This window comes from Artemia sp. Qi Xiang Cuo, chromosome 8, assembly GCF_049724085.1.
Source record: "Artemia sp. Qi Xiang Cuo chromosome 8, ASM4972408v1, whole genome shotgun sequence".
Lineage (NCBI taxonomy): Eukaryota > Metazoa > Arthropoda > Branchiopoda > Anostraca > Artemiidae > Artemia > Artemia sp. Qi Xiang Cuo.
The window spans coordinates 69,576,027-69,596,646 of record NC_142801.1 but is presented as its reverse complement, the minus strand read 5'-3'; the positions used below and the strand labels follow the sequence as shown (position 1 = coordinate 69,596,646).

The 20,620-nt window shown below is 35.6% G+C and overlaps 1 protein-coding gene across 2 annotated transcripts in view; it reads left to right on the top strand.

The window, feature by feature from the left end:
- The window catches only part of CtBP (C-terminal binding protein), a 124,018-nt gene that overhangs the window by 38,500 nt on the left and 64,898 nt on the right, over positions 1-20,620 (top strand). For both annotated transcript variants that reach the window (XM_089093723.1, XM_089093724.1), the window contains exons 5-6: positions 1,394-1,493; positions 18,086-18,217. In XM_089093723.1, coding sequence (XP_088949849.1) covers positions 1,394-1,493; positions 18,086-18,217 — 232 coding nt within the window. The remainder of the gene's footprint in view (positions 1-1,393; positions 1,494-18,085; positions 18,218-20,620) is intronic.

The following is a 20,620-nucleotide window of genomic DNA, read 5'->3' as shown; positions in this document are numbered from 1 at the left end:
ACACTATCCTTCCTCTTTAACGCAAGAAACTACTAGTTTTCGAATTGTATATTGCAACTCTTTGCTGGAATTGAACCCAAATAACCCAGTAAATCATTTAGACGCACACACCCCTTTACATACTTCATAAACACAGGAATAAATGAGTCTTCATGCAACAAAGATTATTTTAATACTTAGTCCAGCTGATACTCGTTTGTAAATCTATTACGAGTTTTTATCTATTTTGAACTTCAAATGCAAATGTCTCAAATAATGCTGCCAAGTTCCCTAAGGCCAAACTTTTTTTCGTTATATCTTTCTCCGTTGCCAAAAATATAAATAAAAAAGGCAAGCATTTAGGTTTTGTCACGATTTTTGGCATATTGAACAGATAAAGGAATATACGCAATGAAAACAGATCATGATATTGCAGATCAAGTGAATATTCGAGCATAATGGAAATTACGAAATTGTACATACTGGACATTCGGAGGAGGAATATAAATTTAGTGTCTCTAAGGTTGCAATTTTAGGCATCATTTGTAGTTTTATTGATGCCCTTTTGGGTGGGACGCATCTACATACGGGGATTCTTCTTTGAGATTGACGTGAAGCCCCCCCCCCGGAATTTAGTTGGCGGCATCAAATGACATTTTTGTGCCCCCTCCCCTCTCAGGAAAATTCCCTGATATGATACATTCCTGATCCAGTGGCATGATTCATTCACGAAAATTTAGGGAGTATGGCAAAATATACTTTTGAATGCCTAGGGGGTAGGGGTCCAAATTTGTCTGTTTTTCATTTTTTTTTCAACTGAAATACCAAAAAAGACATTTTTTAAGGAATGTCCTCCTCCCCCGAAAAAGGTATTTTCAAAATCTATGAGGGGGCTAAAAATATAGGGCGTAGATTCCCTCTGCCCCCTAATTAGCACCAATGTCTTGATCTACAGGTCGTCCTGGGAGATGAACCAGTGTTCACTTAATAAATCCTTCTAAGTATAGAGGTATGAAAATATGCGATTTCAAATATATATTGACCCTAATGTTCGTAAACCCAGGTGATTACAGTATACTTCCACCGAAAAGACCAGAAAATTGTAGTTACCTTGGCAGGTCTTTTTTATTGCTGGAAAAATTGAGGTTATAAACAGTGGTGTAACTAGGGGACAGAGGGATACACTTGCCCTAGGGTGCAGCATCTATTGCGGCGCTATTTAGTTAAACATGTTTTAATCTTTGGAGCATTTGTGAAGGGAGAGGGCAAAATTGGCATTGCGCAGGGGTGCCAAAAACCCTACTTATGCATCTTTCATTAAGGCTAATGAACTAGGGCAATATATTCAAACTTTTATATTCATTGAATTTAGCTGTTAGTATAGGTGCATGCGTAACACCCTTTTTTTTTTCAGGACTTATTATTCCAATCTGACTGTGTTTCTCTCCACTGCACATTAAACGAACACAATCATCATCTCATCAATGAATATACAATCAAACAGATGCGACCAGGTATTTATAACTAAACTTTTCTAATTATATTCTTTTATTACTCGTTCTATTTTTTATTATTTATTTTATTTATTTGATTATTTACCCATTTATTATTATACATCTGTTAATAATCAAATCTGTTACGAAAGTATCTTAAATTCCCAAATACTTTTAGTGCGACAACAGTGGAAAATGTTGCAAAGTTGCAGTATTTTCATATTTTCTTTTAACATTTCGGTATCAGCTAAATAATAAATATTATTTATTTATTAAACGAACACAATAATCATCTCATCAGATGCGACCAGTTATTTATTACCTACGATTTTTAAATTCTGTTTATTTGTTTATTTATTTACTATTCAATTTATTTGTGTACTGGTGTAACCTTGCCCAAAATCAAAGTGCATTACAACATTTTTGAGAATTGAAAAATATTTTTGAGACGTTATTATTTGAAATACAATATAAAGGGATCAGGCTAGTAAAAGGCTAGTTAAAAATAGGCTTACCAACCACTTTTGAGGATTTTCCATATGACAGCCATGACTTCTAGGGGAAACTACCCTCCATTAGATACGCTCATAGAATGCCTGATCTTGGATTCTAAGATACACCATAATGAGTCGTATTAGGTTGAACCATTTTAAGTTGTAAGACATCCTCATAATAAAATAATTTATCCCCTTACACCCTGGTGCAAATTTAGGGACACTTTTTGAGTGAAAATTACATTTCAGCGTTTTCGAAGTAGTCCAATTCCTACAGATTTTGGCGAGTTAAATGGTCATTTGTTTTGGTTAGTTCAACATCCCCTTTTTTCTTTTTTTGATATACCGAGTGCCTGTCATCAAATACATATTTTTGTAAAAAGAAAATCAGTAAAACTGTTGCAAATTATCAGTCTTTATCAGTTTAGGCACATGCAGGCCTGGGCCCTATGGGGTAAGGACAAGGAATATTCATGGAGAGGGTGGTGGTTGAATACACAGAAACGTGCATTTATTGTGGGCTGGAGCCCCCGCTCTGTAAATTCCTACATGGATTCACGTTCCTAGATGGATTTGGGGGGAAATCTCTATGGGAGTTTCCCTTACCCCATTTGTCTCTACTGTTTTTTGCAATGTACACATGAATAGAGGAAGATATGCTGGGGGCTAGGTCGTCTGGTACACGACAATTAAAACTAGCAAATTGTATGGGCATTTTTGTTATGTGAACGTATTAAAATTTTATCTCTTCCTCCCCACCCCCATTCTTGCGTTTTGAAGTCTCTGAGCTAAGGCTAGACGTACAAGAGGGATTTTCCTGGGTAATGGAAACTTTGGAATGTCTTGATTTTACAAAGGAAATAGTCTAGTCTTCTTGTTTTTTGCTGTTTTGACGATCATGCCCCCCCTCCGCCTCATTTCCTCTATGCTGATGCCCCTGGAATTTTTTTACCCTACACGCCATATTAGGGAGTGGTGTATGTCAATTCATTTTTTAATCACAAGATATTACTTTCAAAATTTTGTTTCCTATTAAAGATTAAAAGCTATGAGCATTTCCACCCCTTCCCTTAATTTGTGTCCATTACTCCATGGTAGCCTTGCTTTTATTCAGTTAATGTTACTATTCTTTTTTGCTTTTATTCAGTGAATATTATTATTCTTTTAAGTAAGTGAATATTTAGGTTTTAGAAGTATGATTCTTTTGTTGAAATTAAACCAGTCAACTCGCATTTGGATTTAAAGGCATCATTGCCTGAAGGCCAATAAACTTGACTCTTTAGTTCACATAATCTACCGGTTGTATCATGTCGTAAATTATTCTATTATCGATGAAACCAAGATTGAAAAAAAAGGAAAGTGAACTTATTGTGCAATTGTTTGTCTAGCTCAGGTCGAATTTATTTTATTTGTTTTCTTTGACAATAAATTGGACCAGTAGTCACAAATGTGTTTATAAAGACGAATCCATGTAGGCCTGCGAATAGACTACCAACGGTTCTGAACTGTTTTTTTTTTTGGAAGGATCTGAGAATGGACAACCCAATTTTAGTATACTCAGATTTAATATTTAAGGGTCGTTAAAACTCTTTCGAACTTTTTATGAGTGGCCCCAGCCAAGAACGTATCCAGGATTTCTTTTCGGGGGGAGGGGGGGGATACAAAAACTTTAAAAACGCATCAAAAATTTATTTATAACCATTTTTGTTACGTTTTAATGAGTCAGACAATTATTTCGGGGGGGAGAGGGGGTGGGAGGGTTCAAAACCTTCAACTCCCCTGGATACGGGATTCGTCCCAGCTTCCAAAGCAACGTTTTAGGGGTAGCTCTGGCCCTCGGAAGTTTGTTCTCAGCAGATAAAATGGAAACAGTTTGGTAAAAAATAATATAATTTTGCGTTTAAAGCAGTCAGTTTTAGGTAACGCTGTCCATTTATATGTAGCATGACGGCACTAGTTAATAATAAGTCCGTTTTTGGTACTTGTGTATTATTCGATACACATTCGAAGTTAGGTTAATGTGAAGTTAGGTTAATCCTATGAAATATACCAAAATATAATGATATCATAATACTTCAGAAACAAATTTGGGTAATATTTTTGCACATTAGAGGGGTGGGGGTAAAAGATAGTGGGTATGCATGCAAAATGTGTTAGCTACAATTATTCTGCATGTTATGAAGTAACAATTGTTTTCTAACTTCACCCTGTCCAAATGCTTTACCCCCACCCCATTAATGTGCCAATATATAGCCCAGATTATACAAGTCCAATGCATTCTGTCACACGTCACTTGTCTTCCACTGAGCGTAAGCTAATTGTCTCTTAATACAGGCAGATAAAGCCGGTTTCATACATCTAGGAGAGAAAAGGTCTCGAGTGTGTACTGAATAAGACACAAGTACCCGTTTTTTCTGCTGCAAAAAATTTTAATTTTCAATATTCTGTTGTTTTGTTCAGTTTTTTTGTTTTTTGAAAAGTTCTAAAGTTTTAGATATCGTTGGTGTCAGTCGAATGCTGTTGAATTTAAATTTTTCAAAAATAGGGCATTGACCAGAGGACTTTAATGACTTTCTCACCAAAGTCCTTAGATCACTGTACCTAGAAAGTCAAGACGAAGAAAAATATTTTTGCTCCTTGGACCAATCTTAGGTCTATATATAACTATAAACTGCATTTTTCTAAGGTTTTTCTTTTGGCTGTTCCAGAATTGCGTGTTTTCTAGGACATTATCACATTTTCGTCAGTGTTGCCATCAACCGAGGAAACAAATGAGCAAAACTAATAGGTAGAGTCTGGCAATGTTCTTCGTCCATAAAAATCCAAACATTAACAATCCGTTGATTTCGAAAGATAACTACACCTTCAAAGGAGAGCTATACTTTCTTCAGCTGTTTGTTCCGAGTAGTATCCCCATAGGCACGTTAAAGAGACAGATAGGGGGTATACATGTTTTTAACTTATTTTGGCTGATTTTCTGCCCACGTTTTTTTCTTCTGATCTTAAAAAAAATTTACATCTGCAACCAAAAACTACTTAACTGTAGATGGAGGTCTTTTTCACTAAAAGTTGAATTACTGATTTTTAAGTTTTTTATGACATTCATGGTTGTATAGACTTGTGTAACTCTCACTTAACCATTTCAAACAATCAAATTTGATTCTCACTGTCCTTGGTACTTATAACAAATCATTTTTGTGAAAACACAAAATCGTATTAGATTAACTAGCCAGAAAACGTTCCTAGTTTGTTTCATATTTCATTTTGATAGATGGATGAATTTATTAAAAGCCTACAAGTCTATAACAAGATAAAAATATACTAGCTATACAAAGGAGATCATAGTATTTCATTAAGTTAGTATTTACATTTAATTTTAATATTTCTGGGCATGAAATCCATTCCTCTTGTGACACCAATACCCATGTAGAATTTTCGAAAATTAACTGAATTAGTTGTAATAAATGACCCCAAAACTGCCTTTTCAGCCTTTCTTTGAAAATAGTATTGTATCTTCTAAGGTTGGGTTTCTTCTAGTTTATTCGCTTCTAATAGTTTAAAGATCATCTCTAACTCTTTTAGTTTAAACTTTCTCCTAGAGCCTTGATTTTCTGAGAATTTTCATTGAGACTAAAGTTAATTTCTTTTTCTTGGAAATTTTTTATGGGTGTGCTGGAAAGAAATTATTAAAGCAATTGAGAAAAGTAAACATGTTTAAAAGAATGTTAGAGATAGAAATTGTGCAAGTTTTTGTTATTCTGTTTTTGAAACATTTGCAGTCAAAGATATAAAATGGTGAAGTGGAATACAAATAAAAAAAAATTACCATTAGCTTCGTATTTGAGTGTTAATTAGTAAAAAAGCGAAGTAGGTATAATACCAGAGGAAAATCAAACGAGCAAAGAGAAAACACCCTTATTTCTTACCTTGTAAAAAATACCCTTTTATATTTTTAAACTTTATAATCCAAATGACACTGCTGTAGTTAGCAGCTTCAAAAACTGGCCGTCAACCTGGGCATGCTCAAACACAAAGTAAAATTACATTGTGCTTAATATATAAAAATTATATACTCATTGAAAATCCTTCCCTGTTTTTCTAACTATCAGATACTTCTTAAAACATATTTTGTTGTTTTTCTGTTTTTTTCAATAACAATACCAGAATAGGTGTTTTTCAAAATCTAGGGGGAGGGGCAAAAATCTAGAGTACAATTAAGCCTAGCTCATCTGAAGTATGGGTAGTCATTTCATGTCAGTGTATTCAATTGACAAAACTCTGGGAAACACAAATCATCTTTTTGGAGGCGCGGCCCCACCGAGGAATGTGGCTCGGTAGAGAGGCAAGAGATAAAATGATGCATACAATTTACTTTCGTTATCTACCTCTGCTAATATTTGGGCTGTTTTTTACTCATCTTTGTGCTAAGATCTTACGTCTTTTACAAAGAACGCTTAAAAGTGAAATCTTAGCACTAAGATCTTACACCTTATAGCGTTCTTTTGCAAGCGTATTTCATCATTCTGCTCTGATCAGCGGTCTAAGAACAATGAAGACTATGATGAGTATATCATCCAAGTTCTCTTATCATTGTTCTATATGGCAGAAAGATGGCGTCCTTCTCACTGTTTTTGCTAACATCAGTGAGCTGTAAGATCTTAGAACAAAGATGAGTTGAAAGAACGGAAATCCTTGCAGAAAGATGTAAGATCTTAGTGCAAAAGAACGGCGCTATTGTTGTGAATTCTGCATAAGCTTTACCAAGTTCTTGTTTAGTTGTACTGTGATTGATAGAGTAAAAGAAATTTTTTAAACTGATACCATTGTTCAAGAATCAAAATTTATCTCAGATGTTTTCCTAAGATCTACATGCGTCATTGAAGTAGTGGAATATCTTTTGTCCCTTTAGTAGATTTAAAGAAAATTACGAAAACAAAACAGTTTCATTTGGAAAATCCAACCCCATCATATCACCAAATAAATAAGATGAATGAATAACAAACAAATAAGAGATGCTTGACTAGTGACGAGAATAGAATAGCCCTGGCCTCACATCGATCGTGTACGAAGTGACGCCAATTCACGGAAAGTGGGAAGGGGAAAACTTTATCTTTGAATATCTATATAAAAGGTATTTTACCTGTTTTTCACTCTTTTTTTTAAAACCAAATTTGTCAATCTGGTCAATTATTGGCACCGTTGTCACATTGGACTTCCCCAAGACTTTACTTATTGGTGCCCTTGTCACATTGACCCCCCCCCCCTAGATTTTTCTCTAGACCTACCCCTGGACGGTAGGGAAAAGAAGAATCGGAAGCAAAAAAAAAAAAAGCTAGGAACGGTAATGTTTAGGAGAAAGACAGGGGTATAAGATACTGGTTATACCTGTAGAAAAGTTAAATATAGTATTTAGAAATATACAAATTCAGGAAAGTGATTACACACCAAAAGCGATACGCTAAAGCAGTGGTTTAGCTAGATTTCTGTTTCGTTTTGTTCAAATTCATTTTTGACAAGTTGGACTGGGGGAGGAGCATGTCATCGTCTGGCAGCTTAATGTCACTGTGGGCTAGCAATAGCAGTGATAATAATTCATTAGGGGGATGGATGTTCTAATTCAGGGAAATATCTTCACGCAGTCATCATGTTGGGAAATTTCATCGTTTTTGGTAAGAGCAGAAATCAAAATTTCCCTCGTGGCAATGCTACTGGCCGAAAGCATGGCAAAAATTAACATGTTCACCAATTCGTTTCCTATTCACCTAAAAGTACCGTAAAAGGATATAGAAAATATAAACATAATAATTGTTTGGTAGCCCACTTCATTTCAATGATTGAAATATTCATAGTCACGACGCAGAGAAAAATATTCATATTCTCTGGTATGTAGAATCGTTAACTACTTCCTTAATTATGCTTATCAATAAATAATAGTTTGACTAAATTGAATTTAAAATATTTCTTGAAAAATAGACAGAAATAGTTTTTATCATAGGTGCCAATAACCAGATCTTTAGAGATCACAGGATTAGATCAGGATTGCTTAAAGAGTACAATATTTTGTCCTGTATCCGAATCATAGTATTTCTGACTTATTTCCACAAGTTCCCGTGAGTGTCATTGTGAAATCCTTCGTGACAGCAATTTCATCTGTGTCATTAGCAAGTGCCCATATTTAGCATGTGTGTAAAGGAAAAAAGAGTTGAACTATTGTATCACTGTAAATAGGCACTTACATGGAGGGGTGAGCCTCCTAACACAAACATTTCTATTATATTTTGATAATCCCATAGAAGTTGTCTACTAGGTCTATTTATTTGTCCACTACCAAATCTTCCGATTGGATTTATCGCCCACTTTTCGCCTACTCTTGTCTTGTTTTCCCTATCCGTCTGAAGAGTACCTGGTATTCTCCTCAAGGCTCGAAACTTAGTCCACCTATGACCATTGTCATTGGTGCGCACAGCTACATTTAGGAGAGGAGGTATGTTAGGGGTACTCTTTAGGAAGAGAAGGTTGCCGAAAAAAAAAGGAATTTTTGGACTAAATAGGATATATATTAGGATTGTTGACTATTTATTTACGTTGGCTTAGTAGGACTTGGGGCGAAGGATCATTTTTAAGAATTCCCCCCCCCCCCCCCGCATCTCAGCCGAACAGATAAAATAAACTTCACAGAAACCGCTCAAAATAACAATTGAGATTTTCCGGACAATCCTGCCATTACTCGTTCAGGGATAATATGTCCTCTTACCCCTTCTTGCTACACTGCTTCTTTACTGTTCTCGAGTTGAATGGCTTGTCAATACGCTAACCGCCATTAATAATCTGCAGCGGTAGATTGATATTCGGTAATCAAACCTATTGTCCTGCAAAAAAAAACGAGTCATGCCATTCCGTTTTCATCGTTTCTTATCATTCGGCTTTTGAGTTCTGGTGCAATCCAAAGATATTTCTGGCACGAAACTGTAATCGTCATTGTTTAGATTAATAAGTGAATGGAATATTCTTTTGAAGATTAAATTAATTTTAGATAAATGAGCAAATACTATTTGCGTGTTTAGCTGAGGATAAAAGTATTCATTAATCTTTCTTAGAAGCAGGGAAGTTGCGTACTATACAAATTATAATAATTGAATCTATTATACAAGAGCAGTACATGTTATATAAAACATGAGAAATTATGTCAGAAATATGAGATTTTGGTGGAGGGCAAGGGCCAGGAAGGCACCACCCTGAATACGTGTTGATACAATAGACGTCTTTTCCCGACAAATGTTTGATTTTTCAAGTCCTGTGCTTGATCTACGATTTGACGAAAACCTTAGACCGTAGGATTTGGGCCCTTCGGGTGGTTCGGGCATAATAACTTAGGGATTGGGGAAGGTTCGATGGATTCTAATGGATCTTGAATCTGATTGAACTACTACAGGACTTTGTTGCATGGATTTTGAAGATCAATGTGAATAATGCTCTCGCATAATGCTGTATGAACAACCGTAGTCGTCGGAGTAGAAGGGGGAGGAATGTCCTTACCCTTCTATATGCTGTAAAGCGACTTTATATAAAAAGTTTTCAATCCTCTGGCTTAAACAAGCTCTGAAAGACATTTGGTCAAATTTTAAGCTGCTTTTTATATAAATCTTACCTATTTATAATATTGACCCATTTCAGGGGTCACTCTCCTCCTCACTGGAAAATAGAAAGTTTGTAGTAAGATATAACTGTTACGTTTTTGACAGCCTCCCCCGGAGAGTCAAACTGGGGAGGGGGTCTATTCAATTTTCAAAAGCCTCTTTATTGCATAGTATTAATGGGATAATAATGAGGAAGAAAATTACTCTCAAATAAATGGATTCCTTTGATTGTTCACTGCAAACCTTAAAACGAATAAGCTTTAAAAAATAGTGTAGGCTAATTGTTGATGGAAAGAATAACCTATTCTATTTCTTTTCTTAGAAGAAAGGAAAAAAAACATTCTTTTTGCCGGGTTATGTATCTGGGCTTTACTTATGGAAGTATTTCTTTTCATTCTGGCAGTTCGCTTTTTGTTTTATGTTTACAAGTCGGGAGAAATGCATAGAACAGACGAACAAAAAAGATACTTCAATCATGGGGCTGACAAAAAAAAATCTTGATTACCGCAAAATACGTGCTTATGTTTGGATTTTGGACAGCCGTAGGTCTGACTCAAAATAATTAAATAATTTCCCCTGTAAAACTCATTTAGTAGAAACTATTTTTTCACAGTTTTTTTTTTTTTTTGCAAAAAAAGGAACTTCCCTAAAGTTATAAATTGATAAATATTTTTTGGTAATTTTCCTTTTTTTCTATTTAATTTCTTAAATTTATGTTAAAAAACAACAAATTTTGCAACGAGCTGCGAGCGAAGATTTTGGATATTGTTAAACTATTTTTTCTAGTCAAAATAGGGAAGAAAGTATTATTTAAGAATTTCTACTTGGGTAGGCCACCTTTTTCGCACCTTTCATACAGTTCTTGGTAACAAACTGCAACTAAGGAGTGACTCATCCCAATATTAACCAGAACTCTTTATCCTACGTCACAAGAATGTGATTTTTGTGCTAATTCCAAATATATAAAATGTCTTAAGTTTAATGTTACCCACCAAAAGCTACGAGCCTGAGAAAATTTACCTGATTTTTGAAAATAGGTGACCCCCCCCCCCCCAAAAAAAAGCAATTTTAAGGAATATCACACCATGAGATTCAGCATATTAGAGAACTCCACTGTAGAAGTTCCAAGAGTATGTTTACAAAAATGTAGAATTTTGTATTTTTCGCCAGGGGTGATCGTATCGAGCCAATATTCCTAGAAGATCGGGAGAGGGCTCATTCAAGCGAAAACTAAAAGTTTTAGTGTCCTTTGAGCTACCAAAAAGATGGGTGGGCAACTAGCTCCCCCACCTCTTTATTCCCCACGGACATCCGGCTAAAATTTTGACATAGCCGTTTGGTTCAGCGTAGTTGATATGACCCCTCAGTTCACACAGCCGTTGGGGAAATGGTTTTAACTTATATAATTGGCCCAGTGTGTACTTATAGCTGGCATGTACGCAGGGGGCCTCCGGGTCTCCCCCCCCCCCGAAATCTCACGTTTTTTTTCATTTCCCCATAATTTTTTGATACATCTCACAGAATAAGGGATTTGAAGTATTTCCCCCCCCCCCTCCGAAAGAAATTCCTGTCTACGTTCCTAACTTAGTGTTTGTCTTTAGAAAATATACGGAAGTTTTTCTGGGGGATTATTCATGGGGGAGTTTTCCGGGGAGAATTTGCCACGGAAGGAGGAGTTAGATTTTCCGTCATGAATTGAAAAAATCAGAATTAAAAAAAAACATGGTTTATCAACTGAAAGTAAGGAGCAACGTTAAAATTTAAGATGAAGATAATTTCTTAAACCACATTGGCCTGCCGTAATATAAGAAAAGGAATCCTTCAAAAATGGGATTTTTAAGGCCAAACGAGAATACTGAATAAGCATACCAAGCGAATATTTCGAGAGGACATCAACCTCTCTTCTTCATCATGAAACAAAATAATATATTCAAGATAAGTGCCGAAAAAAAAAACAAGAAAATCACACGTGGAAAGTCAATATAAAAAGAACCAAAAAACCAAAGAAAAAAACAAAATTAAAATATGAATAACATTTAATAAAAGCCAAAAATTATAAGAATATTATAAGAAAACCAAATATCTAACAACCATAAAAGCGAGTCATTCGCCAATATCCGCGATTTGCACAAAATCTAAAAAATTATGAACTGCCGTCGACGGATACTAGTGAACAACTGAGAAATAAAAGAAATGCTCAAGAACAAAACGAACTCAAATAAGTTAAGAGAACTATGTCATTTGATTTCTGATTTTAATTATTGCATTCCTTGCAGACACTCTTTGAGACATAAGGGGTTGTTCACGTGTTTGATTACATGATTGGGAAAGTGGTTCAAGGTTTATTTCAGGGATTACTAAAGTATCGGCTTGTCTTTTGAGAAAACTGAATTATGACTATTTTATTATTAAATCACCGGAATCTATGTTCAAAGCTAGACCTAAATGTTGGTATTTAAAATTTTCAGCCGCTTCCCTGTAGTACTGGACAATACCTTTGTCATGAGAAATTAAACTTGCTTGGTTAAATAAAACAGTATGTTCCGGAAAATCAAAGATATGTTCTTCAAGGGCAGAGTAAAAATTTTCCGGTTTTTTTTCGCTTTTTATGGTGTTAATGGAGATTTAATATGTCTGCAAGCCGTTGGTGAGTTACAACGTTTACACTTATTAATAGACCCAGTAAAACTATCAGTTCCCAAATTTATCAAAGAAAAGATCCTATCCCAAAAGATGAAAACTCTGGTGTTTACAGAATTCCATGCTCGTGTGGTCATTGGTAAATCGGAAGAACTTCCGATCTTCCTTGCAGACTATCGGCTTCTCAAAAGAGAAGCCGATACTTTAGTAATCCCTGAAATAAACCTTGAACCACTTTCCCAATCATATAATCAAACACGTGAACAACCCCTTAGGTCTCAAAGGGTGTCTGCAAGGAATGCAATAATTAAATTCAGAAATCAGATGACAGTTCTCTAACTTATGTAATTGCTGGTTCGTTTTGTTTTTCAGTGAATGAATTGTTTTCTTTTATTTCTCAGTTGTGCACTAGTATCCGTCGATGGCAGTTCATAATTTTTTTTTAGGTTTTGTGCAAATCGTGGATATTGGCGAATGACTCGCTTTTATGGTTGTTAGAAATATGGTTTTAATTCTTTTATCTTTTGGCTTTTATTGAATTTTATTCATCTTTTAATTTTTTGTTTTTTCCATAGTTTTTTGGTTCTTTTCACATTGACTTTCCCCGTTTTTTTTTTCTTGTTGTTTTTTTTTCTTTTGCACTTTTTTTGAATATATTATTTTGTTTCACGCTGAAGAGGAGAGACGGTTGTCTTCTCGAAATATTCGTTTTCTTTGTTTATTCAGTAATCTCGTTTGGCCTTAAAAACCCGTTTTTGATCGTTTTCCTTTCTTATACAATTTAACATGAACGGGCATTATTCCGCACATGAGGGGGTACCCCCTCCTCAATCCTTCGCTCGTTACGCTAAAAGTTTTTATTGCTTAAAAAACTTCTTATGTCAATTCAACGGCCCTTGTGTTTCAGCAGTTGTTCTTGAAAAATTTGGTCAAAAAATCAAAGTTTAGCGTAAAGAGCGAGGAGTTGAGGATCCACCCTCTTGTACGGAATGATTTCAGTTTGTTTAAAGTTGTAATGTTGCTCCTTACTTCACACCACAATCTTTAGAGAAGCACTTTTCAGAATACTGTTTTCAGTTTCGAGAGCCAGAAGTACAAGATTCAATTTCCAAGACTAATTTTTCCTCTACTGCTACACTAGTTCCACCCTCTAGGTTAAGCACGGGCGAACTTTCACTAAGTTGTGTGTAGTTTTTTCCCGTCTGTAAACTCTGTGGCGGCTTGCATCGAGTACCCGAGTCTATCTTGCCCTCGTTATACATTAAAATTATGATGAATTTTTAGGAGTACAAGATGTTTGTAGTCATAATAAGATTAATTAAGGGGGATTTTGCTTTTGTGATATTAATAATTTTTAGAATAAGAAAATCAATACTTGAATTATATAGTTTAGTAAATATAGACGAAAAACCGAGTGTGGGACTGGCAACTCTCATGAGGCGATAAAAAAATCTTGAGAAAAATATGAAAATGATGCTAAACAAAATGAAAAGCATGCGAGGGTGGAAGGTTGGATCAAAGGGAGGCCGCTTTTGCTAGGGCCAATGTCCTGACGATATGCGAAGACGACATTATGTCAAGAGTTTTTGCTGGTTGGGAATAACGGAAAGGGCATTAAATGAATCCAGTACAATGATTCCCCTCTTACCTAAGAAACGTGAAAAAATGTCAGACCAAAATAATCCGTCAAAAGAACCAACTTTTTATCTCTTTCTTAAGAAACATAAAGATTTTATTTTTATATTAAATTCATTTTTTAAGCATCGCAAATAATTCTTCATTCTGACAGTTGTGTTTTTGTTTTATGTTTATAAGTTGGTAGAAATCAATAGAACAGACGAACGAAAAAAGTTGTCTTTCCCTTCAATCGTAAGAGTTGACAAAAATCTTGCTTCTTAAGCCAATCTTTTTATTCGGACTAGCAAAAAACAACTAACAGAACTATAGTTCATTAAGAGAAAGCATTATTTACATCAGGGGATTCCTATTATCTGATCGTTCCAAGATGTGTGTGGATTGGAAAGATACGACGGCTTTTTAAATACAATCTTGGAAGGAAAGTGGGCAAAAATAAGGAATGTTGGATTGATGCGACATCTGATTGTTGAAGCCGCCAATAAAACACAAGAGAGTTATTGGGGCTATTCAAGTGCGTGCTTGTAAAATTATGATGGAAGAAAGTTATAACTCCTATGAAAAGGTCCTTGAATTAGTAAGACTTGAATCACTTCACAACCGCCGCCAAAATCTTACAATCACATTCGGACAATTCATTCTAAGAAACTCTAAACACAGGTGTATCCCCCCCCCCTAATGCAACCCAAACACACACCAGAATTCAGAACAAGTTGAAATCAGTTCACTGCCGTTCAAAAGGGTATCAACATTTTTCCCTCCCCCTCCCTTTCTCACGGGTCTGTTTAACAACATGAGGCCCAATTTTTTTTGTAAATTGTTTGTAAATTATGTCAATTTTGTGCAATATGTTTGTAAATAGCTCAGTTTTAGTGCCCCAGTGCTATATCGAGTATGTCAATAAATATGTCTATGTCTATCAAACAATTCGTGGTGACGAACTGTAAGTAAGGAGCGACCCGGCTCAATAGTAACTGAAACTCTAAAAAAATCGAATTTTGATACCAATTGATACATCAAAAGAATCAGATTTTTATGGTAATTTCAAATATATAAGTTTCATCAAGTTTAGTCTTACCTATAAAAAGTTACTTGTCTTAGAAAATTTGCCTTAATTTTGAAAACAGGGAAAAACAGCCCCTAAAAGCACAGCACTTTAATGAAACACAGCACTTTAATGTAATGTGGGAGGATCTTTCCATGGAGGAAGTTTCATGAGAAAAGGGACATTGCTATGAAGGGGTGCCGGATTTCCCAGCAATATTTAAAAAACGATCAGAAATCAAATAATAAAAAAAAAGTTTTTTAACTGAAAGTAACGAGCAACATCAAAACTTAAAACAAACAAAAATTATTACGTATACGATTGAGTTCAGTAGACAGTAGGGTTCTCTGATACGCCGAAACTGATGGTTTAATTTTCATTAAGGTTCTATAACTTTTAGGGTGTGTTTTCCCCTTTTTTCAAAAATCAGGCAAATTTTCTCAGGCGTGTAACCCTTGATGGGTAGAACTAAATATGATGAAACTTATCTATTTGAAATCAGCATTAAAATCTGATTATTTTGATGTATCTATTGATATGAAAATTCCGTTTTTTAGAGTTTCGGTTACTATTGAGCCGGGTTGCTCCTTACTTACAGTTCGTTACCACGAACTGTTTGACCAATCCTCTTTGTTGTGCAAATCATTCACGATTTTTTTTTTTTACTTTTTAAGATTAGTTTTTTACATTTTCTGTTATACGTTTTTTACACATACTTAGGCTGTTGCTAATTGTAATTACACGTATGGAATGTCAAAAAGGCCCTACAGCCTCTTAAGTATACTTTACAAAATTGCTTATAATTATTTTCTTTGCCTCACACATAGTGAAAAACGCTCAAACTATGATAACTACTATTGCTAACAACTCGCTGTAGCACCAAGCCACCTGAGGCCAACGCAGCTACTCATACCACTCCTCTATCCCAATTCAAAGCCTCCCCTTTATACCCTCCCAGGAAGTTCCTATTTTCCTTAAATCTTTCCTTACGACATCCTCCCACCCGAATGTAGGCTGACCTGCTATCCTTTTAACCCTAGACGGTTGGCCGAAAAGGACAATCTTTGGCAAACTGTCACCCTTCGTCCGAAGAAAGTGCCCTAGCCATCTCAACCTTTCTCTTATAGCCCTAGAAAGTGGAATTGAACAACACTTTTAGTACGGCCTACTGTTTGAAATACGGTCAGTCAGTCGAAAACCCAAAACAATCCGTCGGGAATTTCTCTGGAAAATACCTATCAAATCTTACTTCGTTTTTCGGTGGACCACTCCCACAACTGTGATCCCTGTAGCTTCCAATATCTTCCTATCTTTGCTAACTTTTTTCAAACTATGATAACCTTTTCTAAATCCCATGGAGAAATCTTTTAAAATTTTCATTTTTAGAAAGTTCCATACTTTCGAATCTCTTATTTTCTGAAAGCTATCTATCTCATTAATAAAAGCTGAGTTAGAATTTCCCTTTATTCCCATCAGGAAAAAAGCAACTATTTCCGAAAGAGAAAGTTCTATTGATTCCTGGGAAATACTAAAGAAAAAAAGTATTTTGACTCGTCTTTCGAAGGGAAATAAAAATTAAAGAAAAGGGAGTCCTTTTAGAAGAAATAGTGCTCAGGGATAGTAGTTTATAATCCCTAGACAGCTATACATTCTTTTTTGGAGTAAAGTTTAGATTGGATGGTAAAATTCTCCGTGTGAAGGAACAGAGTTTTAAAGATTGTTGCGTGAGGATTATTTGTCTTCCTATTATTTGGAAAAGATATGTTGAAAGCTGACAAAATTGGACAATTTAAAATGAGTCGAAGCAAGGAATAACAAGTCAAAATTTACAGCTTTTAAACAAGTTCTTTGCAGAAAAAATCGAAGGTGAAAGAAACGAAAATGACATAAAGGAGCATATTTATTTGTCTTATGACGTAAATTTTTGGGAATATTGCTAATAAATATACGACGTCTGGTCAAAAAGCGTTTCCTTTAGTTAGTGTTGGAAGTATTAAAGGGCTAATTGTTGTAATAAATTGTTGTATTAAAGGGCTAAATGTTGTAGGGCTAATTTAAAGCACGCCCTCCTATTGAAATTGTGGAAAGAGTAAGGCATTTGTTACTGTTTTAAAACATTGTCATTTGTCAGGGGCGTCGTTGGGGGGGGGGGCAGTTCCCCCCAATAATTTGGAGAAAAATTATTATATAGCCCATGCCCCTTGACTATCTAGATATGGGTAACTCTTGCCCCCCCCCCCCCCCCTCCCCGATAAAATGCTGCAGCTACGCCCCTGCCATTTATTAGCACGATTGCCCATGCTCGAGACTCTCCGATCACTTCTTGAAAATTAGGAACAGTTGTGGCACCTTTGGCTCTAATCAAATAGCTTTCGTATTAATTCCCTATTTTGGGGATTGAACAGTACTTCCACTTCTAAAAACATTTAGTTCTTTTGCAACTGGCATGTCCCGAATCAAAGGCGGATCTGGAGCAAAATCTTTGGAGGGGGGCAATTAGACAAGGGTGCCAATAATTGACCAATTCGACAAGTGTGTCTAAAAAAGAGAGAAAAAAAGAAGGTACCAGAAAAATCTTAGGGGGGGGGGGCGGTGAGCTGGCCCCCCAGGATCCGCCCCTGTCCCAAATGAATATAAAATAGAATTTTCTTCGTACGGTTTTTGAGCTGTCATAAATTGTGCTAAAATCTTATGGTTTAGTCTTGCTTTTTTTATTGGTCAAATTGGCAATTGTCATTGCGAACAGTTTATGATAATAAACTATAAATATGGAGCGACCCGACCCAAGAGCAACCGAAACTCTAAAAATGAAGTATAGATATAAAATAAACGCAAGTAATAGATATGTTCCAGTGTTTATAATCATTAACACTATCATGATTATATGATATATAATTAGTGTTTATAATCACAGGATAACCCTAGATGGCACTAGTTACGTTGTTAGTGCGTAACTAGTGCCTAGTTACGTATGTGCTAGGAACACCGGGTACGTAGGATCTATGTTTCAGATTCGTAATTGTCACTATCTGGCTCAACACCCAGAGAAAAATGTCTGAGGATGTTAAATAACGTGAAATATCGTATACATTTATTTATTTATTTACTTGAAGGGTCACCGCTCTTGTCTCCTTTATAACTAAGAAGTTGTGTTTTTTTCAGGTGCATTCCTTGTAAACACTGCTCGTGGAGGGTTAGTTGATGAAAACGCTTTGGCACAGGCTTTGAAAGACGGACGAATACGCGCTGCCGCCTTGGACGTCCATGAAAATGAACCTTATAATGTTTATCAAGGTATTCTATGAACCTACACGAACAGGGGCGTCAATGGGGAAATGGGAGGTGGGCATTGTATTTTATTGAAATTATCCCTCCTCCCCAACTAGATTTTGAAAAAAATGTGTCTTCGTTGAAAAAAAAACTTGACCCCATACATTCTCATGAATTGGCATGACTGTATATGAATTGCTTATTCTGCCTACTTACTTTATTGCAATAATGTTTGCAACGGATGTGTCTGCCCTTTTTAGAATTTCACTAGTCCTTTACAGTTACGAGGGATATTGTATTATAAAAGTTAAAATTTTCTTACAATTAACATAAATAGGTCGTTTTTGTAGTTGTAGTTTTTGTAAGCTCCTTTGCGAACAGGTTCTGAAAAACCGAGGAAAGTCTTATGATCTTTATATGATACATATATCCTATTAACTACTGTCCGAAAAGAATTGTTCCCGGAAATCTGTCTGGGAATTGTTTATATCATTCGTTTTTCTTACTGCTAAGTGTTAAGGTTCATGAGGGCGTGTTCGTTCGGTATAATGGGATAAAGGTAAGCGAAGGCATACACTGTAAGGACTGCGATTACATGAAAACTCGTATTACGAAAGATTTCTAATTTCTGAAAAATTCCTGGGAAGATTTCCAAGAATCGTCTTTTGATGGAAATTTTGCCTCCCCTTCTCCTTTACCTTGTCATTATTGTTATAATTTTGTGTGTGTGTTGTTGCTTTCGCATAGTGTCAGGTTGAAAAACTCCTATCCCTTTTGCTTGTTGACAACCACCCACGATTTCTTCGTTCACCCTAATTGCTTTAATTCCTCTCTTTAATATGAAATTTTGTTTTGTATAAATTTATCTTCTTTTGATTTGCTTTTGTACTTTATTTGCACTTCTTCATTGCGGGAACCATTGATCAGCAATAGCTAGGCTTCCCGATGGTTAATTCCTTGAAATGCCACCGAGGTCAATAAAGGACTCTGAGAAAAATCTTTAAACTCACTAGCTCTAAGCAAGCATCTTCTCCGATTCTCTGACAACGGCTTAATCCAATCACTGAAGCTTCTCAGAAAAGAAAAGTAACGTGAGGCTGCATAACAATTCGTTTTTTTCAAGTTTGGTTTAGGTCTATTGTAAGGGGACTCTGAATACGATAATTTTTGTAGATCTTATCCCCCCCCCCCCTTAGGAGGTCCAACACACTCTGACTGTGATTTCAAAAATTTACTCGTTTTTAAATACTAGGCTCCAGTCGTTAGTCATGTTTCGTGGGGGGGGGAGATCTGTTTTCAAAATCTTGATGTCTTCGAATTTTGATATAATTTCTGCTATTATATGAACGATTTGTCCATTTTTCGGCGATTTTGTGAAATTGTGACCCCCCCTCCCCCCTCAAAAAAAGCTTACGTGCGCATCCGAGTGTTTTTTGACTTTTAGCAGTGACTCGTCTTTCATTAATTGCACCATCACCTCCTGGATCCTAACACCCAAGTTCTTATAGTTTGACTCCTTGGAAATAAGTTTAATATCTACTATGGCATGCCTATTTCATTTCTACTGTACCATTCACTTATTTTTTTTTTTTATATATCCTTCTCCTTTTCATGTTGCTGAAAGAATCGATTGATTTTACCTAAGTTTCCCGGAGAATAATTCCTTCAAATGTTATCTGAGATAAAGGATTTAGAGGAAGATGTTTAAGATTAGTAGCTCCAAGCAAATATATTTTTCTCCGGGAAGGTTTAATCTATTGCTTTCTGGGAACGGTTTAATCTAATCACTCAAGTTCCTCAGAAGAGGAAAATAACAAAAGGCTTCATATTGGATTCTGTATATTGAATTTGCCTCCTCTTTTCTCTATTCACTACTACAGTGGATTATTTTCTAGAACTCTCCATTCAAATTTCTACTCTAATATTGCAAGTTTTTAAAGGCTTAGAAGGAAAGTACTATTTTCAAATACGAGTTCAATCTAACATGCAAATATCCAAGCCTTTAGGGGAGTTCCGAAACAGAAGTAATTCAAAGAAATTGTAAAAAAATTTTGGCTTCTTAGAAGTTATTTCTTTTTTTCTTTTTCTTTTTTTGCACAGGATTCATTGGAGTCTAATTTATCTAACGTATTTAATTTTAATTTTTGTATTTTTTTTCTCTTTAAGCGACTTTTTTTTCTCTGAGTAAGTGACTTGTATGTCCCCCCCCCCCTACTTTACAGGCCAAGGAACCTTTGGAGGGATTGGCGTAGTTTATTATTGCAAGTATATTTCATTATCGGAAAATCTTATCTGATGTAATGTAGCTTACGTATCCGTGCGTTAAATATTTTCCTCAAACCTCAATAGCGGGTATCCTTCACAACCTGTATGTACGTAGGAAATATATTGCTGGTGAGGTATACTGAGGGACAAAAGCATTTGCTA